The sequence below is a fragment of the Coloeus monedula genome, assembly GCF_965178545.1.
Source record: "Coloeus monedula genome assembly, chromosome: 16".
NCBI lineage: Eukaryota > Metazoa > Chordata > Aves > Passeriformes > Corvidae > Coloeus > Coloeus monedula.
In genome coordinates, this window is record NC_138796.1 from 5,079,132 (window position 1) to 5,104,716 (window position 25,585).

The following is a 25,585-nucleotide window of genomic DNA, read 5'->3' on the forward strand; positions in this document are numbered from 1 at the left end:
TTCCCTCAGCTGTGGGTATGGAGGAGGGGGAGCTGCTCCATTACCACTTTCAGACCCCCACGTCCATCACTGCCTCCCCACTTTCCCAAGTTTTGCTTTTTTTGCTTGATGGAGCAAAAGACTGGGAAAGAGTTGTTTGCTGTTTCTAGGAGTTCTGGCTTCCAGTTCTGGCACTGAGCCTTGCAGAAAAGCTTTGCTGTTTCCATGACAAATCTGGCAGCTTTCTGGCTTCTGGGCTGTCATGCCTGGACTTCAGGAAGAGAATTAAGGAGATGAGATCAAAAAGAGTATTTTGTTATTTGAGAGCAAAGTCTTTCCCATCCTACTCAGTCTTCCCACGCTGTGCTTGCAGATGCAGAAACGTGGCTGCCATAGGTGTTTTCCTTCCAGGATGTGTGTCTGTAGATCCATTTGAATCCCCACAGCTGGTCCTGTGTGACACAGTCTTGGTTAAGCCATGAATTTCCATTCACAGCCTGTGATCACACAAATATTCACCAACTTTTAGAGGGACCACGCTGTTCTAAACTTGATATGCCTACACTGTTATTGGGACGTGTACTCATATGTAAGCATTCCTTATTTCCGAAGTCTGCAAGAAAAGCCCATACAGATGGATTACTATTTATTCTTCATTATCTGAATTTTTGTGTAAGAGGCTGCACATCATCAGGACTGTGTCATTCCCAGCAAAAGGCAGCCTCAGGAAGGGGCTTAAAATCTCTTCCACCAAATTGCCTGAGGACTCCCTGGAGGACATAGTTGCCCATTTTGGCCCCTGACAGTCTGTGTGGAGCAAGCAGGTGGCCAAAAAATATCCAAACTTGATACCTGAGGGTAATGAAAGCATTAGCGAGAATTCCACCTTTCCACAGGGAAAGAAAAGAATACATTGCAGCTCAGACCTCTTGGAAAGAGCTAATGTGGTATTTATTTCAGATATAAATTTGTCTGTATAAAAATGATGCCTTTGTGCTCAGCCTGTGGTGCCAGGTCCAGCTCTCACTTGTAAATTAGGAGTAGATCCATTAGGGCAGTGGAATTACAGTGGCTGATGTGACAGCAGCCTCACCTTGGCAGTATTTCACTCCCTGTGCGCTTCATTCTAATCTCCCGCGGGTATGAATCAGAAGAAACTCTGCTGAAGCCAACAGTAGTGGAGAGGGAATGAAAGACAAGCATGATCTGCATGTTTTTGGGGAGCAAAGAGCCTGGGCATGCTCTCCTGCCACTGAGGAGCAGCATCCCCACAGCCTCACTGGGCAGTCAGAGCCTTGCTGGAGAGGTGACATCAAAAACGCTTTTGCACAAACTCTTGCTCACTGTCTCGTGCTGCTGCGTGGATGCACCTCTGCACCTCTCCCTGATGTTCCAGGTCACCATGTGGACCTCGCAGGGCTGGTTGTCCCCCCACAATCTGTTTCCCTTCCCACTCACAGAAGAGCAGAGTGCAGCCTTGCCCCGCTGTGAGGATTTAGGAGGAGGAATTTGGATAGTTTTCCATTACGTATCCTTTCCTCTAAGCATTTCTGCCAGGGGCTGTGTTGTGTCGTAAGCTCCTGCAGGAGAACTTCCCACCTTCATGGAAGCTTAATGAGTCAGCCCACTCCAAATACCAATCTGTACTGATTGTGCAGGGACTCATTGTTTGCTCCCATGCTACCAGAGCCCAGAAGAACAGCCTGACAAAGCAGAACTGCTGGATGAAGCCTTAGGAATTCCAGGTTCAGTTCTCAGTTGAGGGAGGCAATTAGGGAGGTGACTGAGTCACAGTCCCTCAGCAATTATGCTGCATCTCAGGTGCAGGTACCGCTTACCTGCTGCTGGTTGTGCACAGTCATGCTGGAAAAGGTGTTTCTCCAGGCATGTGACTTTGTGAGATCCTTGGGCTGCCTCTGGTACTGATTACAGCAGATTTAATAGTGTTATTAGTTTAGCCAGTGAGACCTTTATCAGAAGAGATTAGCAGGTGGATGAGAGCTTTAATATCCTTGGCAGATCTATTTCTCCCCCAGTAATTGCCTTAAGATGGTTTTGTTTCACTGTCTGGACTTTCTCTCCTTCCCCCTTTTATCTTTTAGCTTATTTCCTGAATGTTTTGCCACATTTTCCTTCCTTACACTAAGAAATAGCAGCTCACGACTTGTGAGCTCTGGGTAATGGGATACATCTGCCTAAAGACTCATTCATACAGCCCTTTAATTCAGCAGCTCCATTCTCGTGGTGAATGGCTGAGGACAGGAAAGCGGGGGTTGACTGAAAACACCTCAAGTGGAAAATGAAGAAAGGCAGAGACTCTTCAGCACCTGGGGCAGCAACCTGCACAGCCAGGGATGCTGGTGCTTTGTGCTTGGAGGTGCTTGGCCAGCCACAGAACACTCACATCTGGCAGGGGCAGGGGGAGGCCACTGCTCGCTGCTCTGCAGATTGGCCCCAGAGAGCCTGGCAGAGGGCTGTGGCTGGGAAATGCCTGCCAGGTAAAGGAATGATTTAAGTTGGGTGATTTTATCCTACAGTGCACACAGCATTTTGTGCTCTTCAGTGCCATAAAACCTCACAGAGACAAGGGTAAGGCATGTGGGGACAAGTTGTTATTTCCTGGATCTTTCAGGTGCAGAAACACTTCATGTGTATTTTTTAAAATAAATTATCCTTGGATAATTCACCCACCCCCCGGTGTGCAACATAAACCAGTTGTCTTAGAGTGCAATGAGTTAAGAAGGAAAAGGTTGAGCGTAGAAAACATTTAAAATCAAAGGTCACATTGCAGCTCCATGAGACTTCCCCTTCTCCCCATGGGGTGAGGATAATCACAAGGCAATCAGTGCCCCCTGCTCTGGCAGTCCTGAGCCAGCTCCTCACTGGTGCACTCCGGGCATTGATTTCTTCTAGGGGTGTCTTGCAATCAGCAAGAGACACCAAACAGGAACATTCTGGTGTAGATTCCTCACTTGGAAAAATGTTCTCTGCAAGTGCTGCATCCATCTTTTTTGCTGAAATATTTTAAAATATTTCCTGGTGGTTTCAAGCGAAGGAGGAGAAAATCCCTAGATCAGGACAGCCAGGAGCTTCCTTCAGGGTCCAGCAGAGGAGCCTGGGGGTGGCTGACATGAGGCTGCGTTGATTTTGCAGCTGTGTTGTGCCAGTTCTGAGTCTGAGGCTTTACCTAAAGGTGTTTAGCAGGCAGAGAAAGCAATTACTGCAGTTCCTGTGCCCCTGAGCTGACCTAACCAGTGGTCATTCATCCCAGGAAATTTTGGGAAAGTCTTATACGATCCCTATACATGCTAGGCAAGCAGTACTTTCCTGGAGGCTGACTTTCCCAGAGGGCTCCACCAATCTCTTTGGTTGTACCTGCTCATAGCTGCTCCTTTATTTGCTCTTCCAGGGGCTGCCAGTGATTTATTTTCATGACAAATATAATCACAAATGTAAACTGAGATGCACTGGTTTTTCCTAGAAGATTCACACTGATACTTCTCTGATTCTTTACGAGGGCATCACAATGCACTGGAAACCCAGACAAGTCCTGCAGTCTCCCTTCTCTTTCAGATACTTCATATCAGAAGAGCTCAGGTGTTGCTGTGTGTGGGATGTGCCGTGGTGGAGGGAGTGCAGGAGGAATTATGCTGGGGTTGCTGGTGTTGTGGATAACTTGCCAGCCAGCTTCCATCCTATTTTGAAGGCCAGCATCTCTAAGAACAATATGTAAAATACCAGCAGGCAGGAGTTTCCCTTTGGAGGGTATTCTTCTTTCTGGAATGTTGCAGTGAAATTGCTGACCCCTTGAGAGGGCTGATGAATATTGGAAGAGGGATGGATCTGTTGATTCTCTTGTGTTGCAGTGGAGTGGGCACCAGGCACCATCCCCTGGGGCTCCTCAGCTCTCTCTCTGGAAGTGCCTGAGTGAGCATTTCTCAGCCTGCACTGTCAGCGTTACCGTGCCCTGCCTCCAGGTGACTGCGTCTTGCAAAGTTTTACCATTGATCAAATGATTCCAGGTTTGAAATCATCCCCTGCTCTTGCCTTGCTCTTTAACGTGGAGGGTTTTTTCCGAGGGATGTAAAAACAAGGGTACTGAACAGCTCAAACAATGCTCAGCCCAGCAGCCAGCTCCCAGTGATGGCTGGTAGCACATCCTGGGAAGGAGCAAGAGTGGAAATTACAGGTTATCTACCCAATGGTCTCTAGGTCAGAAGTTTCATCATTGCTTTAAATAGCTGCTGATGGTCTTTTCTGCTGTGAACAGTCTGGTCTCCTTCTGGACACTTTTTATTGCTTTTAGCCCTCACCACCACCTCCTGTGAGCCCATGGTGCGAGAAGAGGTACTGCTTGCCCTTACACATTCTGTATAATCCTTTCACTGGCTTCCCCTGAGTATTTTATTATAAGGAACAGTGATTCATCAATCTCCATACGAGGGCTACGTAGCAGTCGTGATTGTACGTACCTCGATGATACCTGGTACAAAAGATTGTCTCTCTTCCATCTCCCCCGTGGTTCACAGAAAATAAACCTGTCTCATCTCAGAGGCAGTACTGACAGTACCAGAACAGATCATGGAATATGCCTGAGAGAGTTACTGAGCAGCAGCTGCCTGTAAGTCCTTACCACAGCAAATGGTTTCAAGCACTGGAACAGTCTGCCCAGGGCAGTGGTGGAGTCCCCATCCCACCCCTGGAGGGATTTAAAAGATGTGGCACTTGGGAACAGGGTTTGGTGGGGGCTTGACAGTGCTGGGTTAATGGCTGGATTCGATGATCTTAGAGGTCTTTTCCAAACTAAATGATTCAGTGATTCTAAGTAAAGCTGTTTTAAACATCCTATTTTGGTAATGTGGTAAAATGCCTGTATTGATTTAAACAGCAAAGCAGAGAGGAAAGACCCGTGGGGAAAGAGCGGGACTGAGATGCATTAGCAGCATTGCTGTGGGAAAACATTGTCCTTGAGACACCTAAAGCTCACATTTCCAGTCTGTCTGGGTACATTTAGAGAGAAACACATTTCCTCAACCACACACTGAGTGCGAGACATTCGGCTTGAGCTCCTCTGAGGAAACCATCTGCATTCACCAGCCAGAGTTGTGTCCACTCCTGATTCCTCGAAGGACCAGGAGTCCCTTGAATGCCTATCAAAGCACTTGCCACCTGAAACAAGGACCTTGTGTGGCCTGGAGGACACTCAGATATCTCGTCAGCTCTAAGTATAAGGAGAGCTTTTATCAGATAGGAGAGGGAAGAGGCCGCCTTCCCAAATGCTGAGTTTTCACCTCTCTGGGATCCAGGATGAGTCAGCCAGGCACTGCTGCGTTCCACAGACCTGTTCAGGTTAATAAAATCACTGCCAGAGCCCGGGCAGCTCACAGGATGCTGTGTGGCTTCCACATTGACGTCACTGCTTCTCATTTACCCTTGGGTGAGAGTGACCGAAATCCATTACTACCTGGCAGCCGCTGGGTAAAGCCCTGCAAAATAAATCAGCGTTCTGCACAGCAAACAGGTGTCTGCAGCACAAAAGGAGCCATTCAGATCAGCAGAGCAGGAAGGGGTTTTTCATCAGGGAAGTGAAGACATGAATGGGTCATTAGAGCGAGGGGAATTCACAGGCAGAGAGCGATAACAGGGAGACGCAGGGGGAGATTTCGTTGTGGAGACGGTGGAGAAGTGATTGGGAGTGTGGGGGATAGAGAGGAAGCAACCAAGGAGACAAAGAGGAGTTAAGTGAGCAATTCGACTTTATTATTGGAAAACAGGGACACTGAATGAAACTGGAAAATACATTTAGAAGTGTGAAGAGGACGTAACCTTGCCCAGTGGGGGTGACTTTTGCCACAGTGAATCTCACTGGTCAGGAGTGCTGTGGGGCTGGAGGAAGGCACGGGCACCTGCATCAGGAGGGGAAGGCTCAGGAGAACACAGTCCCTGGTGTTTCTGCCTCCATGGAGGGTACAGAGACTTCCAGGCAGGACCCAGGCACCAGCTCATGAATTCAGAGAAAAAAATTCCTCCTCTGGGATATTTTAAAATGTGTATATCTTGCATCTTTGACAGCATCATTTGACCCTGTCCATTTTCAGAGCCGTGCCACCACTGGGAATAGAGCTGGTCTGGCACCTCCGTGGTTCTTTCATTGTAGTTTATTCAGGGCAGGATTAAATACACTGGTCAGGGCAATGTAGGGGTTACAACACTGTGTTACATTTGGTCTGGGGATGGAGAACATCTTTTCACAGATGTGGAACCAGTGGGCATTCAGAGCGAGCTTTTGATGCTCCTCAGGCTGCCACATTTTGCCAGCCCTAAAAATATGCCTTGAAAGCAAATAAAATCTCTACAGGCTTTTCTCCATAGCTACTAAAAGATCAGGCAGTGGGTACACTGCTATATCACCTGCAAAAATGCAGATGCTCTCATCTCTAGCACACATAAAAGCCATAAATCTGGGCAGTTGTAATGTCTTGTTCGTTCATATAAAGAGAATACAAATTGTGGATGGCACTGCCTGGTAAGGAGAAATCTTTCACTTCCCAGGCAGATCGTTGTTAACATTAAATGCTATTGAGTGATCGTTACAAGGGTTAGGTTGAACCGCTATTTTCTTGTCTCTATTTTTTTGACAACAAAAGGCCCCCTGGAAGGCAGCAGGATATTATATGAAACATGGATTTCCTTAAACATCCTTCCCTTGTTCAGTAATAATAATAAAAAAAGCCCCCAGTCATCAGAAGCCTGAGTTCCTTTAAATTCAAAATCCTCTTGCAGGGACACTGCTGTGTTCAGTCTGGACTTTGCTAAGAGGACAGACTGGCTGTGCCAGGTGCTGGGGCACAAGTAGCCGGACATGAGCTCTTCTGGCTCCAGGAGATGGTGCACATCCCCTCACTCCTGGCATCGGCCAGGGAAGGGGTTCATCCCTTGTATCATTCCAGCCTTTTGGATCTTTGTTGTACATTTTTTCCCTCCAACCTGTTGCCTGGTCTGTTGTGTTTTCTCTTAGATCTTGGGGAGAAAGGTCTCCTCTATGCATACAGATCCAGTGCTCAGAACAACAGAATGCTTAAGCTTTACCAGAGTCTTTCAATGCTAACATAATAAAAGTATACAATTTATTTATCAAAGTCTCCTTTAAAGGAGAAGATGGATATAGAAACAGGTTTTAACCTACTTGTGATGCTCAGGAAAAGCAAGCACTTTGATTCACTCCTTCCCAGACAAATAGCATTGCATTAGTTGTTTCTGATTTTATTAACTATAAACCACTTTCTATTTTTATTTTCACATGCCATTGACTTTGTTTGGTACAGACACAGCTGAACAAGGCTGGTTTTTCAAGTGCAAATCATGTTAACAGATGTCCAGTTCTTTCCACTCCACATGCAGGAACACTGCTGTAAGAAAAAGAGCTGATGCCCCAAAAAATATTTTCCTGTTGCATTTCCTAAATCACGTCTGAAGCCCCATTTTCCCTTCTGAATTCCCAAATGTGGAATGGGGATGGTTGCTTTAGTACTTCTGGCATGGTCTCTTCACATAAGGAGAATTTATTTGCAGGGAGGAGTGAAACAATACGAGCAGACAATGAAATCTCGAGTGGTGAAGTGTGTGGAATTCTCCATTTACTATTACTTTTTATGATGCTGTTTCCAGCTTTTCTTCACTGCTCGCAACTACAACTGATGGATTTGGAGCAGAGAGTGCCTCTTATCGCTGCTCTTCATCAGCAAGTGTGAGCAGCAGCAAGCAGTCAAATTGTTGCTGTATCCAAACAGCATCTCTGCATCCAGGGATGGAGCTGCAGGGAGAGCTCACTCGCTGGGAACTTGATCTGTCTAATTATGTGACTGTTGACTGGGCAACGGGCTGCACATCCAGTTGTCCCCAGTAAAAATAAATTTGTCTTAAAATTTCATCTGAGTTAAAATACATCATCTTTTTATCTCATTACCTGTTTCTTTCCCTGTCACAGCATTTTTGAACTGGTATCAAGAGTTATTAGAAGAAAGCTCTTTTCTGTCATTAAAATACCAGGTTCAGAAAGATCTCTAGAGTCCTTAAATGCAGATGAGGGTATGAGTGGCACTTCCTGAGCAGAATTACAAGGAAGTGTTCTCACTGGAGACAGTGTTCAGAGGTGGATGCTGGCAGGAGTTCAAGTGTCCACACTGTTTCTTATGGCCATGACTTCCCTGACATCTCCTGCCCATGCATGGGGTGGTGGAGGGTCCTTTCTTTGCAGGGTCCACTGAACTCCGGTAAGAGAGCAGCTCTGGGACTGAGGAATGAGTTGTCCCTTCAGACAGAGAGAAGTTAAAGAGAGAGACCATCCTTTGGTGGTATTTGCTCTTCATTTCCTTGGCTGATCTGTAGAGGTTCCCAACAAAGCAATAGCATATGGGGTTGAGGCTGGAATTAGTGAGGCCAAGCCACTGGGCAAAAGGTCTGAGCTGCAGGATCCAAGGAGAAGGAGTCACATCCTGCAAAGATTTGGGGATGTTGAAGTCAATCCAGATGTCCATCAGGTAGACGGGCAGCCAAGAGATGGCAAACAGCAGGACCAGGGCCACCACCATCTGTGCCACCTTCCTGCGGACCTTCAGCCTGGAGGCCGGCAGCGATCGGTTCAGGGCAGAGCTCTCCTTCAGCTGGCTGCTGCGGCTCCACAGCCGGCGCACCGTGAGGAAGCAGATGACCATGTTGAACAGGACGGGCAGGCAGTACAGGGCACAGAAGAGCAGGAAATTGTAGGCTTGCTTGAGCCTCTCCTGAGGCCAAATCTCCCTGCAGATGGAAAACACCAGAGGCAAGCCCTCCACCACCCCGATCTCATCCCGTTTGTTCATGAAGATGAGGGGCATGCATATCCCTGAGGACAACAACCACACCACCAGGATGGTGCTGAGGATCCTCTTCTGGGTGAAGAAAGACCGGGCGTTGAGCGGGTTGTGCACGCTGTAGTACCGGTTCACACTGATCACGGTCAGGCTGAGGACGCTGGCAGAGACAGAAACAGCCTGGATGAAGGGCACTGCCCGGCAGAGGAAGTCCCCGTACACCCAGGCTTTGTAGATGAGGTTGCCCACGGTGATGGGCATGCAGATGCACACTACCATGAGGTCACACACGGCCAGGTTGATGAGGAGGCTGCGGGTGGCACTCAGGCTGGACACCCGACTCCGGCGCTTGCGGGTCAGCACCCTGATGGACATGATGTTGCCCACGAAGCCCACCACGAAGGACACCAAGTACATCACTGTGAGGCTGATGGTTACAGGCTCCTTGACAAAGAGGAAGAGCATCTTCTCCAGCTCTTCCCACCCCAGCTCCTGACTGCCGTTCCAGAGCCCGCCTTGGGTCTGGTTCTCCTCCTGCCAGAGCTGCAGAGGGTCAGGGGGGGCCCCAGGTTCTGGGGGGGAGGAATCCATGCCTGAGTCCTCCCGTCGGGCAATCTGGGCTAACGGGGCAGAGCCTGCTGCGCTGCTTCCAGTGCACCGGACATGGCGAGCTGGGATCAGCCCCGCCTGCAAGAGAGGGTGTGGAGAGAAGGGGTCAGCGGGAGCTCGGGGCAGCGATCGCCCTTCACAGGGAGCTGCCGGGCCAGCAGCAGCTTATCCGCAACTTAGTTGAGAAGCGGCCGTAGCGCGGGGCGGCCGGGCTGGGCAGCGCGGCACCGGCACCGGCACCGGCACCGGCACCGGCACCGGCACCGGCACCGGCACCGGCACCGGTCCGGCAGCGGCGGCGGGGCCGGCGGGAGCCCCTGCCCGGCCGCGGAGAGACGGCGCCTTCGCTGGGAGGACGGGGAAGGAGCCCCGGTCCCCCCGCAGCTCTCGGTCCCTCACTCCCTTCTTCCCCCGAAAGTTGCGTGTCCCGCGGCCGCGCTGCCGGACCCCTGCCCCGGGCTGCCCCTAGACCCCCGGTCCCCCCCGGTTCCCCGTCTCTCCCGCGGTCCCGCGGCGCGGCGGCACTCACCGGGCGGAGGGCGGGCAGCTCCGGCCGGGGTCCTCCCGCCGGCAGCTCTGCTGTGGATTGTGTGCGTGTGTGTGTCCGTGTGTCCCCGTGTCCGTGTGTCCGTGCGTGTGTGCGGCGGCAGCGCCCGACCCGCTGCCACACGCGCGTGCTCGCACCCACCGCGCCGCCAGCCCGGCGCACTCCCCGCGGCGCGCACACGCTGCACACCCCGCACAGAACCCCGCACACACCCCGCACACACCTCCGCACACCTTGCACGCCCCGCACACCCACAAAGCCACACACACACAGAGCCCCGTTCTGAGACCCCTGCGCACTCACACACGCGGACCCCGACAGACCCTACACACACCCCTGAGCGCACACGCACCTCTGTAGACCCGCACACTCGGTGCACACCCCCCTTGCACACACTCGGCTGCACGCACCTTTCTACAGGTACCCTGCACACCCGCAGGCACCCTGAGCATCCATCGCCCCGCTCCCTCCTTACCCCCACCCCCCGCACCCACTCCCGCACCTCTGCGTGGCCGCGCCCTCTTTGCACCCCCAGTCCCTTCCCGTGCACCCCTCCCCGCACACGCAGGTGCGGCTCAACCCCCGCAGCCCCCTCGCACCCCAAGAACACGCACACACACACACACCACCCTCCCCCCCCCAAAGGATTCCCCCGCCCCTCCGCCCGCAGCGCTGGCTGGGGCCATCCGGGGCCCGGCCCGGGATAGGCTAAGCTGGGACCAGCCGAGCCGACCCGAGCCGAGCCCCTGCCCGGGCCGGGCCGGGCCGGGATGGACTGAGCCGAGCCGAACCGTGCCAGCCGCCCCTCCCTCCTGGAGCCCAGAGCCCGGCCCGGCCGCGGTGCTGAAGGGACAGCTCCGCCCGGGACGGGCACGGACCGAGCACGGACCGGGCACGGACCGGGCACGGACCGGGCAGGGGCTGGTACGGTCGTGGACTATTCCTGATGGTCCCCTCTTCCTCCTCCTCCTCGTCTCCTGGGGTCCCTGGGTTCAGCTGTAGCAGAGCGGGGAGGGCCCCGGGCGCTTTACTTTAACACCTCCCACCGTCCTGAGGTTCTTGCGGATCTCGGCACGCCGAGGGTTAACACCACCACGGGTGTGATGGGAGCTCACCCGAACGAGGAGCGCTGCACAAAGAAACCCAACTTCTGGTCTCTTCTATTAAACTGAAGGAATGGGGAAAAGGAATGGTTATGGAAAAAGTCGCTTGAAAAGTTGAAGGGCTTGGCTGGGGAGCAAGGTTGGTTTGTAAAATGGAACTTTTGACTGGAGGTGCTCAGAGGATGCCAGTGAATCACAGGGGAAAATGTTTGATGAGGAGAATTGGTACCTCTGCCTGAGTTGTTTAGTTTTTATTCTCTTTCTTTGCCTTCTCTGAGGGAGAGCAAAGTAACAAAGACAGCCTAGTGGAGGCTGTTTGCCACTGAATGGTGCGTGCCCTTGATTTCACTGGGAAATTCCCCATCCTCTTTATTCTATGCATGTGAAAGAATAAAGTAAATATTTTTGGTCAGCCTTACGTGAAATGAAAGAAAGATCAGTAGTGGAGCTAGACTGGGAGAGGGGGTGGCAGGCAAATGTGACCAGACTGCAAACCTCTCCTGTGTGAGAATGCATTTGCTTTAAGCATGTAACTGTTCATTCTCCTATAGTTTTGTGTATGTGTATTTATAGAGCTTCAGAGACAAACGACTTCCACAGATTAATTGCAGAGTGTTGCCCAGAGCACAAGGTACACATTATTCCATGCAGTGAAATGCACGGGTACTCCCATGGATACCTAAAATCTGCTGCAGTTTCACAGCTGTTCCATGAGCAAATAGATCTGTTGCAATGAGGCAACTACAGGGACCAGCCTCGGTGCTGGCAATTGGAAATCTCCACGTGCCCGAGCCCTTGCCAGCCTCTGACAGCCTCCCTATGGCAGACCTGCCATTACACGGAAAACACAGGATGGAGGTGTTTAAGTCAACATTTTTAGTAGGGTATTAACAAAATACAAGGGAAGAGAGTACAGAAATGTGCCAGGGGTTGTTTTGTTCAGGTAGTTGCCTTCCAAATGTTCAAACTAATAAATACATTTAACTTCTTTTTTTCTCCTCGGTGCACTTTATTTGTGCATGATTTACTGCTGAGGAACCTTTAGGACTTCAGGACTAAATTACTAAGTTAATCAATGGTTTGATATAATTAGAATGAATCTGCTTTTGCATCCGTTGACACAACTCACAAGTGCCAAGTCATCTCTAGCAGCAAATGACGAATCCATACGCTGTGTACAGCTGACAGAGAGGACGGGGCATTGATTATAACGAGTTCATTGATGCTAACAAGTTCAAAGTCCCCAGATAAGTCAAGATGGGGAATCTCCAACTGAAAGAAATGCTGTACCCTTTTCACATTGGTTTGCCTCTTACAGAACAGATTTGAAGTGGAAGCTAAATAAAGTCCACTGGAGACAGGAGCCATCCTTCAGCAGCAAGGGCAAGGGGCTGGGCTGTGATCATACAGCAAAGTGCATCAGAAATAACCCACCAGTCTCACTGGAGTTACAGCTGTGAACAACTGACCTGAGAGGAGTGAGTCAGCCACTTTGGGGCTTTGCCAGAATCTCAAAAAACCTCACATTTCCCATGCCAGCTACATGTGCCCAAACCTGCCCTGCCCACTGCGCATCAGAGTCCCGGGCCAGGGTAAATTTAGCCTCGCAGCCTCAGCACAGCCTCCCTGCTCCCACTGCAGCAAGAGCTGGGTGTCACACAGAGCCGCAGTGATGCTCTGCCTGTCCCAACAATGGGTGTAAATTCAGGAAACCCTGAGGGTTTTCCAGCTTGTGCTGGACCTTGAGAGTGTGAAGGTAGAGCAAATCCTCTGGTTGTGCATCTACTTACAGCAACTCATGTGCTCTCCCTGCTCAAACTTTTCTCCCTGGTACCCAGGCTCTCTGCCAGGATTTGGGGAATGCACAGCCCTGTGTGGCTCCCAATGCACCCACATCCCTGACCCCTGTGTGATGCCTGGCACCTGATCAAAGGGCTCTTGGCTCTCTTGGCTTTCTCCCAGTGCACATCCCAACATGCCTGATGTGTCTCAGCTGGCACAGTTTGAGGTAAAGGCCTGTTGTGAGGCTATAGCTGCTCTCTCCTCCTGTGCTTGCCCAGCAGGTAGGTGGGTTGGGTTCTGCTCCCTTCACACAGATGAAACAGCATTAGGGCCTGTCTCAGTCAAGCAGGACTGGATTGGTGCTACCGGGACAGGCTGCCACTGGTGCTGCTTGTGTTAGGTGAGCTAGGAGCACGTTCCAGGCTGTTAGGGGTGAGCACTGGCACTGGTGAAATTGTTTCCCACTTGCTTTTGCCGGGAGGTGCTGTTTAGACTGGCCTTGGGAAGCACTGGATAAAACCCACCTTCATTGCCACTTACCCCTTCTGCCCCTCACTCTTTTTGACCGATGGCAGGGACACAGGAGAAGCTGGGGGACACAGGAGAACCCCCCAGCCCTTGTCACATCTGCTCCTGTGCTGTGCACGCTCCTTCCCCCTCCCAGGACCCTGTTGGGATGTTGTGTGTGAGCATTTCTAATGCTGAGATAACCACAAGTGATACTGAATCCTGCCTCTCTTGCCATCAGCAGAGAGTAACAACATCACCGTGTGTTAACTCACATTGGATAAAAAAAAAATACCTACTCTTCTCTGGGACATTTCCTTACAAATCTCTAACCCAGCAACAAAACTCCCCAAATCCTCTGTGCCATCGGCCCGGGGATCTCTGAGCCGGCTTTGCCGCTCCCTCTGCTGGTGACTGCTCCGTCCCCGTGCCAGCGCTGCTCCAGCACCGCAGTTTTGGGGCGGACACGAGCTATTTCTGGCCCCATGATCCAGCTCCTCATCACGGCTCCCGTGTTACATTCACAGATGTCAGCGCTTTGATGCTGCTGTGAATCCAGGAGAAAATAAGAGGCCAACGCTGCTCACAATCAAAGGCAATACAAAGGAGATGCCAAGTGCACTTCAGATTCTTTGAAAATAAAACAGCGAAGCAAACGAAAAACATCTGGGAATTGATGTTTGTTATTTGTAATTACTTCCATGAGAGTGAAAATCTTTGTTCTCTCACTAGTCTTCCCTCAATCAAAAAATGAAACATTTAAACTGTCTCCAGTGTCCTTTTGAGGATTTTAAGTGGAGAATGGGTGCATTTTTATGTCTGAGAATATTCAGTGGCCAGTTTTCATAAACAGATACGTGCCAAATTCCATATCTTCTGTCCTTTTCATTGGGCGCCTTTTAGATTGAGTGCTCTGGAAATGTAGTGGCTGAAAGAAACCGATAATTTTGAACAGAAGAATTTGTCTAATACAGTGTTCACCCACTCAAGAACAATGAAACACCATTTTGGCATTGTAGTGATTGAAAAATCTGTTTTTCAGATGTCTTTGCTTGTGGTTTGTGCAGAAATTCAGGCAAGCAGCAGGTTGGGAATGCAAGGCTAAACCTGCTCCTGCAGACCCCCTGTTTAAAGCCTGGGCTGCACCAAGTGAACTTGGCCCTCTCTCACTGAATGGAAGATCCTAAATGGATGTGTAATGAGTAAAAAGTGAATGTTTTAAGGAGAAATCAGTGCTTTAGATCCCTAAATCACTGCACACATTTACAGAGAAGATTTTGAAGTGAAAATGAGCATCAAGTCAAGTCTTTGAGAAGTTAAGAGAGCCCGGACTTGGCAGAGGAGGCAGCTGACACATAAAGCAATCCTCCAACACTGCCTGCATTCATTCAGCCCTTCTCTCCCTGGAGCTGTGATCTAGGACCATTTACAGCAATAATGGGATTTCCTCCATGCCCATGTTCTGTGTGGTGCTCTCACTCTCTTGCTAAGTACAGGCACCACAAACCCTGGGGAGAAATATTTAGAACAAGACTGAAAGCAAAGCCCAAATCAAGCAGATTTGGTGACTGAAGAAATCTGGTGGTCTGTGCAGGTTTGTGGGGCTCCATTTCATCCTGTTATGACTCCAAGCAGTGATGCTACCAAGGAGTGGTGCTGCCAGGGGAAACAGCATTATGAGCAGGGGCTGTCAAACCCTCCCTCCATCCTTCTACCTGCATGCTCCACATTTGAATATCAATACATCTTCCTTGGCGCTCTATACCCAGGTGCAACGGGCTAATAAAGGGCTTTCTAGATGACAAATCTTCCTGGGTTTCCTCATCTGATTGCCATCTGGGAGAAGTCTGACAAAGGCTTTAAATTTGCCACTGTTTTGCCTTTTCCCAGCTGCAGAGGCTTGCAGAGGGAAATGCGGGGAGGCAGGAAGGAAAGGCTCTGCAGAAAAAAAACACTCTCAGGGCCCAGATCTGCTAGTGTCAGAGAGGAGATAAAGATTTTAGAGAATACAATAGGAGGGAGTTTGTCTTTCTGAGCAAGATTACTTACTCTCAGCCTAGGCGATACTTTGCCAGTAGCTGTCACAAAGTAGATACCTCAGGGATCAGGTTGCAATGAGACTTGGAATTTGAGCTCATTTGCAACAAGGGCTTAGTGATCAGTCAAGGGTTATGTGTTTAAAAATCAGCTTTCCTGTGTTTTATACTTGCAATCAGGAAATTCTTTGGATTTGTGCTCTCTGGTTTCAAGAGAGGATCAGCTGGGAAGCAGGGAGAGATGTGATTCTAGTTCTGAATGTTCTCCAATGTTTTGACAGCATAAGATAATCTGTGAGTTATTATTTATTTTCGGCAGCCTTTTAGAAGGAATCCCCACAACTAAAGAAAACCAGGCAGGCAGAGGCTTTGAGGGGCTGTTAAACTCTTGTCAGGATCAGTTGCAAACTTTCTTCTCCCAATGCCTCACCTCTCTCTGTGCAGTGACTCATGTGGAAAAGCTCAGGCAATTTACTGAAGTACAATCACTGCCCTCTCATCACCACTGACTGCGTCTGTCTCTCTGCTTCCAGTGTGTGTTCACAGCACAGAGTAACTTCAGGAAATGAAAGCTGACAGTAGCTGCAGCTCGGTGCAAAGGGGGAGGAGGTTACGAGGTGAAATAGCTGCATCTCAGTTTTGCCCCCAGTTTTTGAAACCAGCAAGCTTTTTGTGCCATAGATCACACAGCAGTTGCTAAGTCTTTGGAAAAGGGATGTATGGAGTAAGCAGAGGAAAATGAAGGGTTGGTGGTGGCTCTTTGATTATTGTGTGGGCTGGAGCATGAAAAGAGCTAGAAAATGCTGATTAGTATGGGAGAGCACTGTGATGGTGTCTGAGTACAGGTGGATGGAAACTCCTTGGGCTGCTGAGCACCCCTGGACCTCAATGAAGACAAGGGGCAGACTCAGCAGTGCAGCCTGCAGGAATCCAGCATGGGGCCTCATGTTGACTCATTAAGGCTTGGGGCAACAGCTGATAGATCATGAAAACCCCACTCAACCTACCCATAGGCTCCAGGGCCAGGCCAAGAGCTGCAGGGTGAGAGCATCAGGCTGGAGACAGAAGCACCTGGTTCCTTCCTTCCTTTTCTGCTTTCATTTCCTGCAGGTGCCTTGGTTCCCTCACCTGCACAAGGGTGTTACGACAGCTCTTTTTATAGTTTACTTGGATCTTTATGAGTGCTTTTTAAGACTCCAAAAGTCTTACAATAATGTGATGGTGCAGAGAAAACATCCAAATCTCTGTAGGCTGTCGTCTTGTGCTCCACTAAAACCAGAGATTTGGCTAGTGATGTCCACATGACTTGAAGAAATAACAAGATAAATTGCATCTAGCTTTGGCAAGAGGGTCTTGGACAGACTGTGGGACTGGAGGGCCAGCAAATCTGGGCATCAGGTTAATTTCTGTCACCCTTTCCTCAGGCAACAGTGATGCACAATAACTCAGCTGCCAAATAACCTGATACCATCAGCTTCCAATTCTTCAACTCAAGAGCTGAGCCTTTCTTTCAGAAAATAATCCCTCTCCAGCCTTTCACGACTGGAGCTGGTACCTGCCACCATGCATACAAAATCAGGCCTTGGAGGTGTGCTTTTCTGACTGAGCTGGCTCTGGATGGAGATGCTGTGTGTTAAAATGGCTTTACAAACCTCTCTTTAATTGCAATGAAAGAAACATCCCTCTGCTTTCCAGCAGAGACTCTTTTCTAGCTGCATCCTGGGCCTGCCTGGGGCCTCAGAAATGCTTCTTCCCCAATCAGAACTGAGATGTTTTCCTCATACTCTTCAGAAAAAGGTGGTACATTTGCCCAGCGTGTCCCTCAGTCCTGCCAGCAAGCACCTGTGACTCCTGAGCCTTTAAGGAGTTTGACAGCCCACAGGGGTGGAATAAGCAGCCTCTTAGATAAGGACTCTGAGATGCGAAGCAGAAAGTCACTGCTGATAAGGTCTGCACTTCTAGCAGGTGTTTGTGTGCTGGGAAAACAGCCCTTGGGGATGTGGGAAATTAGAGATGCCATAGACAAGGGGCCAGGGTCACTGAGCTGCACCGCAAGGCAGCTGCTTCTTATGAGTGAAGATCTCTGCCGCAGACCAGCTGTTGTCCACCAGGAGATGCTCAGGGGGGCATTGAAACCAGAGGAGAAAGGGAATTTTTACTTAAATGGCTAACACCTGCCCTCCTCCTGCCTTTCTTCATCAGAGCTACCTTCTAGCACTGAGAAAGTAGCTAAACCTCCAGCATCAAATTTGGTAGGTTTGGGGGCTTTTTTTGTACGGGGGTGGTCATGTTGAAAAAAAAAGCCATCAAGTTGCAAAGTGGGTATGGGGCGGAGGCAACCTGTGTGATATTCTTGTTTTTTAGAACTTTCCTCAAAGGTTTTGTCACCGCATTGGCAACAAGTCCTTGCCCTTTCCCCCCCCCCCCCACCTTTCCTGCCTCCAGGCAGGACCCAGGCTGATATTCAATTGTCCCTTGCTAAGGTTGGCACGGCTGGTGTCAGTCAGTCAGTCAGTCCCACATCCCCAGGCTGCTGCTGTGCTGGTGAGACGTGACTGTGGCTGACGTGGGAGCTGTTTGCTCACCAGCCTGTGAGGAGATTGATGGAGTTTGCTGCTGGGGTGTGTGGTGATTGCCAGTGCTGTCAGTGACACCGAGGGGCAGCTCTGATCAAGCATCAGCAGATGCTCCACAGGAGATCCGTGAAACTGCCAGAGGGGACCTTGGCCCTGGGAGTTCTGGCACAGCTCAAGCACGAAGGATTGTGAACCTGACTTTCCCCGTGTTGATCTGGGGATGAACCAGAGCATTTCTGAGCTCGTGAATCCAGTCTCAATGAGGACAACTGGTGGGAAAGGGAGAACCCACGTGGGAGGTTGTCACTTCTGTCAGCTTTGCCTCCTGAGAGATATCTCTCTTTCTCAGGTGGCCCTTCCTGGTTTGTGTAAGCCTTACAAGCAGCAATTGCTGCTTTATCTACAGATCCTGACTAGGATAGTCCCTATCCCATCCCACAGCAGTGTTCTCTCTGGAACATTCCAGCTGGCTCCTGTGCAGCACTTGGCCACAGCAAAAATACTGAGCTTGACTGTGAGGTTGGGCAGTGAAATTCTGGTGGAATCCTCCAGAGCTGCACCCCCAGCTGCTGCAGCCCCTTCCCCTTCAAAAGGCCTCTATTCTTCAAAAATACCCCCGGGCAGGAGCTTGTCTCTATCAGTTCTCCACCCAGTTTCAACCCCCAGGTCATGAACAGGAAGACTGATCAAAATTTGGAGGAAGGATTAATTTGTTCCCTTTGATCCCCTCAATACCAGCACATGATGCCTCTCTGCAAGTCTGCTGTGCCAGCCCTGCTCCAGAGAGTTTAACTGACCATTGTAATTGCAGGGCTTAATTTTTTTCTGGAGTTTTTCCTCAAGGGACAGATGAGGGTCACAGACTTGGAGGGCATCTCATTCCCCTAAAAACTGTGCAAAACAGCTATAAACAGCCAGCCCTGAAGTTTTGCTTCCAGCAGTGTTCTGTAGAATCCCAGACCTCTCTTGCTCTGCAGCCCCCTTCACCCTTGGCCATGTTTTGGCTGGAGGAGACAGCAGATAAAACCCTGAAGGCAGCAGCAGAGCTGGGGATGTGTCAGGAGAGATGGGTGCAGATGGCAATGGAGTGAGATCAGCTGCTGGCAGGAGCTGGGGGGGATGTGTCCAGGAGTCAGGGCATAATCTCTGTTTCTGCCTGATTTTTGTGGCATCTCTTTATTTATTTGTACTTGAAATGCATTTGCCCATTTGTCCGTGGTCGTTTGCACTTGTTTCTGGGGAACAATGAAAATGTGGGGTGCTCCTGCAGCAGTGGCTATGGATGCAGCTGGTGGCCATATAAGCACAAAGTATTACCCTTATAAATAATTTCATCACTTTTCCTCCACGAAAAATTATCTGTCTTTATCAGCCCCCAAAAAAGCACAAATAGAAAGGGCAATTTCTCTCAAACGCTGCTCAGCCTTATCAGATGGATGACACAGAGATCCCAGCAGGCCTGGTTTTGTCTGGGTTTGTGCCTGTTTTGCTGAAGGCATGGCCATGAGAGCAAAGTTTGTTGAAGCCTTGGGTTACATTATGACAACCAGAATTTGAGTCGACTCCCTTGTCCCAGTGGTGATGGATTTATTCCAGGCTGGAGGAAGTCTCACCATCTCCAACTTTCCTGACTTGCCATCAAGACCAGTGCTACTTCCAAAACATGTTTTCTGTTATTTTTTGGGGGGAAAAGATACCCTTTGGCACCTTTTTGCATTCCCAGTGGGCCCTTTGCTACAAGAACAGGATGGTTTCCTGTTAGCGTTCTTTATAGGCTGGAAAAACACTAGAAACCCCTTAAGAGATTCATAAATGTCAGGTTTGTGGAATCATGTGTTGTGGTTTTCTACACCCACATCTTCCTCACAAGTCCTTGAAACTGCAAATAGAAGGATGTTCTTGGGATGGCCAGTCTGAGCACTGAGAAAAGGCCGGAGCAAAGCTGCAACCTTCAGAGGTCTCATCCAAAGGCAAGGATGGATCAGGGCTGACTTCTTACTGAATGATTTCTCCTCAATGGAAAGGACTGGCAAGGCAGGATCATCTTTGCCTTTTCCATCAGGAATGTGCTCTGTCTTATACCTGAGGAACGAAGGAATGATTTGGGGGCAGCTGTAATTGCATTTTTGGAATAAGTTCCTGTTCAGATTTAACACTGTGACATTACGCTGTTTATGACGCACATGATTAAAACAAAGCGAAAATAACATCTTTTACTCTGCTGTGGCCTGGAGTCAGAGCTATGTTGTGCTCCAAGGAAGAGGCTGCAAAAGAGAAGAGGGTGCAAGGAACAAGTGGATTGTTTTGAGAGACAACTAAAAAGGGGGAGAAAAGAAAACAATAAAGCAGAGGAAAGCCAGAGGCTATCCATGCATATCCCCAGGCACTCTGTTCATTCCAAGCTTATCATCATTTCAAGACCTTGGTTTGCTCAGTCCCTGTTGCTGGAGTCCAGCTGCATTTCTGGTGCATGAGGGAGGAACCATGTGCTTTTATGTGTCTCCTCAAGCTCTTGCCCTTCTGTGACACACTACACCACTCTGGGGGCCTGTCTGAGAAGCCTGGACTTGGCAGGACTAGAGCTGAGCAAACATCTCTCAGCCGGTGAAAGGAATCCCTGGTAATAGCCAGTGATCCACCTACAAGGGACCTTCACCTTCTATTAGCCCTCTAAGCAAAAATACAGTATTTTCCCAATGTCAAAATCACACAAACCTCAGCCATGTCCTCCTGCCCCGTGACCAGCCCCTGCTCATGGCCAGGTGCCTGGATTGGCAGGGAATGAATGATGTGATGGATCTGCCGAGCGAGGGATGTTGCAGCAGGGATTTCCTTGGTTGATTTTATTTAGGCAAATCTGGTATCATTCTTACCCAGCTTCTGGAAAGAAATGTCCCTTTCCACCCCTAACATCCACATTCACCACGTGGCCAGCTGAGGACTGGTGCTCATTCACACCCTACTCCTGGGCAAACACAATTTCTAAGGTAGCATTCAGGTGTCCAGACTACTCAAGACAGGTTTTGATGTGCAGCAAAGAGGATCAGACCTACAAAGCCTGTTGTGCACCCTAAGGTGTAGGGGGAGATGGTCTTTGATGGGCTGGGCTACAGTGATGTGGCCGGGTGATGCCTTAGCAGCCTGTGGTGGAATGACCATCCCTTCCACTATGAGGACACATGGCTACCTCCCTGGCTGGTGGTGGCATGTGGAAATGGGGAGGAAATGATCCCTGACTGGATCAGGAGCTTAAGGGGGAATGGTCTGTGAGAGAGTCCCAGCTCTGGTTTCTACTAAAGACCTCGTTTGGTGATTTCCACTGAAGAAATGTCAATATCATTGAGAATCTGCAGCTTGGTGATGGATGAAAGATTCTTCTGCCGATGCTTGTACTGCAGGACTTTGTTTTCATTGATGAAAATGTGGAAATAGTCCTGGTCAGAGTAGATTTCAACCTGAAAGAGAGACTGTGTTAGGTTCATGTGGCCTTACTGGACCTTGCTTCCATATGTCAGTGAACTTCTGGATCTGTCCACCCACTTCAAAACCTGCCAGAGCTGACACACAGGCTGCTCACCCCCACTCTGGGCAAAAGGAGAGAATAACTGAGATTTTTGTTTCATGATAACAAAATCTGGTGGTAATGCAAAACCTAAATTGAAAACAAATGCAGTATCCAGGGATTATTGCTGGAGCTCTGCATGTCTGTGCCAGAGCTGGTTGTAAATCACCAGGTTATAACAGAATTACTAACAGGAGACAAAGCCAGAGAAGGGGTGTTGCTGGGTATTGTGCTGGCAGGAAAGGCAATGGGGAGCACCCCAATATTTGCTGGGTTATTCCAGTTACACCTGAGGAGACCTGTGGGGTGACACAGGGTTACCTGAAAGGGTTCCTTTGCTTTGAAAGGGAAAGTGTTGTTAACCTCTTCCTGCCCCCAGTGGCTGTTGAGAAAAGAGTTGCAGACGATTCTGGAGCTGGAGAAGCGAGGGTTAAAGTGGAGAGCGATTTGGTCTCCAGGATCAGAGAGCAAATTAATTTCAAACCTAAGACAGTGAGAGAAAAGTGATGGAGAGCTGTGGAGCGATGGTGCTGGCCCTCATGAGCCACGAGAGCTGCGAGCAGAGCGTGTCCTTACATGCTTGAGCTGGAACTGGTCTCGCCCTGGACCACGATGCTCCATCCAGGACAGATTCCCTCTGGGTGCAGGGCCTCGAACTGCAGACAAGGAGCAGGACACAGAAAGGTGGCAGAGATGCAGTGCCCCACTCAGTCCTTACACTTCTTTCTCACCTTTTCATTGTCATCTTCTTTCTCTCCCCTTCCCACACAGGCACTCTCTCTATCCCCGTCTTTTTCTTGATCCTAAATAATCTCAGGGACTCTAAACTGATAAGAAATCAAGTCTCTATGACACCGAGTTGGTGAGGTGGGATTTGTTGTCCCCAAGGTCTTTTGTAAAGAGCTGAGCGGGATCAGAGAGCAAAAATTAAAGAATAACTTGTATGCCTTCATTATTGTCAGGACACAAAGATATTCTGCTTCTCTCTGCACCTGAGCAATACAAAATCTGAAGCAGAAAACTTTGTGATGCTTTGAAGCAGAGGAACAGGTGTAAAGTGACATCCAGTCTGAGCTCATCCAGCATTACATGGCTGATTCTTCCCCCAAGTTCCTGCCTGATCCCCTGTTCCACGTGCTCTCCCCATCTCCAAGGTTAAACTTGCATAAAATGAGCTGGAAAATGTTCCTTTCTGAATAATTCATAGTTTTATTAAATAAATCATTTTAATAAGAAGTTCTTGCCATTTCACCCCACTTTTTTTTCTAGCACTCTAATGATCTTGCATTTCTAAGCATTCCCTCTTGCAAACTTATTGCTCACATTGGAAGAATTTTCCCAGCCTTGACATCTCCACTGTCAGTTGTGTGCCTGTTTCTCCCTTCCTATAGCTCAGGACTTCCATTCCCCTGTTTCTTTGTCTGTCATGAGTTCCTATTTCCAATGCTTTTTTGGGATATACATACTTTTGGGCAGGAGCTGAGACATTTGGGCAGGAGCTGGCGATGGCCAGCCTCACACCCTTGTGCCTGGCTACTTTAGGGGGGCAGCTTTGGGATCCCACACATGGTCACTGAAAGGCTCTGACCCGTGTTCACCCCTGTGAGACACAGGCAGCTGCTGGAGCTAAGCTGTAGTTTCAAAGAGCGAGTGGTGATGGCAGCACCCAGGTTCACGTTGCCTCGGCCCTTAGTTTGTCCTCATTGCAGCAACCCCAGCAAGAGACACACCACACACAGGGAAAGAGCCATCCCCTCTTTGCTGCTGGCTGTCCCAGCACAAGGAGGGCAACACACAGGTCTCAGCTAAAACCCTCCAAGTGAGAACTGCTGCCATTAAAGCAGCATTACCCCAGACCAGCCCTGGTACAACCAAGATGAAAATCTGTCCTATTGCCCGCTACTGAGCACCTGAAGCTCAGGTTTGCAGACTGACAGAGAGGAGCAGCACTGTAAGTAGCACTCCTGTTTTTCAGGATTTCTACCTGTCCTGCCTTTCTCTGCCGCTTTCCCTTATCCACTACCAGACCCGTGCTGTCACCCCCACACAGCCCAGGCAGTGCCACATCCTGTCCCCAGCGCTTACCCTCAATGCCATCGCTCGCCGGCCCCGCGCTGCAGCCCCTCCCGGGTGCACGGACAGAGGGGTCTTTATAGACACTGCCGGCCAGGAGCCCACGTGTGCAGGGATTGGCATCACCAGCGGGCTGAGGACTCCTGTCAGAGCTGCCAGGCACGGCCGAGATGGGGAGCAGCAAATCCCGCTGAGCCCGGCAGGGTCAGCCCGTTCACCCGTGTGGGACTAATCCAGCCCCGCTGCTGCCCGCAGCGCTGGGCTCTGACGTGATGGAGCCGTGTGTGGCAGTGACCCAGGAGGGTCAGATCTGTTTAAGGCACGAAGGAAGGATGGGGACTCCCAAAGCTGAGGGAGATACCGTGAGTCATATCCACCTCAAGGTGCAGAGAGAAGGGAGGTGCAGAGGAGAAATGGTGCCTCCGACAGGGGCTCGGCTTCACCCTGACCATCAGAGATTGCTTTCCCTCCCTGTTTTCTTTTTTCTCTCTTTGTGAGTCACAGCCTGGCCTGAAATGAGCTGATGCCAGCTCTGTCACAGCCGCTTTTCCCCCTTGTGGCGCCCCGGGGCCGGCCAGGCTCGGGATGCTGCTGTGCTGAGCTCAGCATACCCCGGTTCCTCGTTTCCCTTCCCTGCTGGGGACAATACAGGGATTTGGGAGCAGGGTGAGTGAGGCTTTGTCCAGTATTTCCTGACATGGAAATGCACCAAGAAATGAGCAGCGTTGAAATGAATTTCAGTGATGAGGAGTTTTTACACGGGCAGTCAGCATGTGCTGCTAAGAAGCTGAGCTGGGGAAGGGAGGGATGGTTGTGCATCCCCTCCTTTCCACAGTGTAAATGTCTTAAAAACATTAAGCACTGTCTCTATCCCTGTATGCATGGGAGGCTGTGATGGTCCTTGGCTGGTCCTACAGGAATCCATGGCTTTCATGGTTAAAACCCCCTTCGTGTATGGGCCACAGTGCTGGTGTTATTTAATGTTTGTTTTATTTCCGGCAGATAAGCAGAATGATAACTACTATCCCAGGCTCCGGTGCCCTTGGCAGACAACTAAAAATGCAATTCAGCAGACATAGAAGCCAACAGGCTCTCTTGGGGCTGAAAAAGCCAAGTCCCAGGCCAGGATTTGCCCATTCGGACTCTCACAAAACCAAACCTTGCGAAGCTGAGCTCTGCCGCGGTCTCCTTGCCCTGCTCGAGGCTCTCCAGGCGCTGTGCTGAGGAGCAGGAGCAGAACTCTGTGCTACAGATGGCAGCATTGGGTCGTGCAAGGGAGCCGTGAGCCAGCAGCAGAGGTGCCAAGGTGGTGTTGGAAGGACAGGGACAGGACATCCCACCTGTCACTCATTGGGTTGCTGAAGGACCATGAACATTGGTGTTTCCAATCTGTCCACCTGCATCTTTCCTCTTCTTATGACCTGAACCCAACATTGTGTTTTCACCCCCCAAATCATCACTCCCTGCTCGTTTCTGCTGCCTGCAAGGGAGTGCAGGGAGAAAGGGCTGCGTTTGAGATACTCACAATGATGGTGGGCAGAACCGCTGTCCTGCATGTAGGAAAGGAGGGGTCTGCAAGCTAAATAAGTGTGTCAACTTTATAATAATTATGTTAATGATATCAGTGGATGGGGGAAGGCTTGGGCACTGCAGGGCAGGCTGGGTTCAGGTAGGCTGAGCCTCCTTCTCAAAGGGTGAGTCTGGGTCACCCCAAATCCAGACGGGTCTCCCAGAGCCTTTTCCCACTAGACCAAATCAGGGGCTACGATTTCCCCAGTGCACACCTCCATGCAAGGCTTCTCCAGACTTGCTCATCTGCTACCTGGCAGTATTTATACCTCCTCTGCAGCCATTTCAGCTTCTTGAGGGAATTCCTAAAACTCCCCCGTGCAAGCAGGAGTCAGCCCTGTGCTCCAGCCATGCTGCCTTAGGAATGTGTTACCCCAGGAAGGTTTTGGG

At 50.0% G+C, this 25,585-nt stretch overlaps 2 protein-coding genes across 2 annotated transcripts; both read right to left on the reverse strand.

Annotated features, from left to right (window-relative positions):
- Nucleotides 1-8,093: 8,093 nt before the first annotated feature.
- Nucleotides 8,094-9,422, reverse strand: LOC309578993 (galanin receptor type 1-like; the record flags this gene model as incomplete). The annotated part of the gene is made up of 1 exon (XM_082291980.1): nucleotides 8,094-9,422. The coding sequence occupies one exon, from the start codon at nucleotides 9,420-9,422 to the stop codon at nucleotides 8,094-8,096; it is 1,329 nt and encodes a 442-aa protein (XP_082148106.1).
- An 11,862-nt stretch (nucleotides 9,423-21,284) lies between these two features.
- Nucleotides 21,285-23,650, reverse strand: GRIFIN (galectin-related inter-fiber protein; the record flags this gene model as incomplete). Its single annotated transcript, XM_082292094.1, has 4 exons — nucleotides 21,285-21,446; nucleotides 21,875-22,037; nucleotides 22,130-22,209; nucleotides 23,639-23,650. 4 exons carry the CDS (start codon nucleotides 23,648-23,650, stop codon nucleotides 21,285-21,287), a joined length of 417 nt encoding a protein of 138 aa, XP_082148220.1.
- Between the last annotated feature and the right edge of the window lie 1,935 nt (nucleotides 23,651-25,585).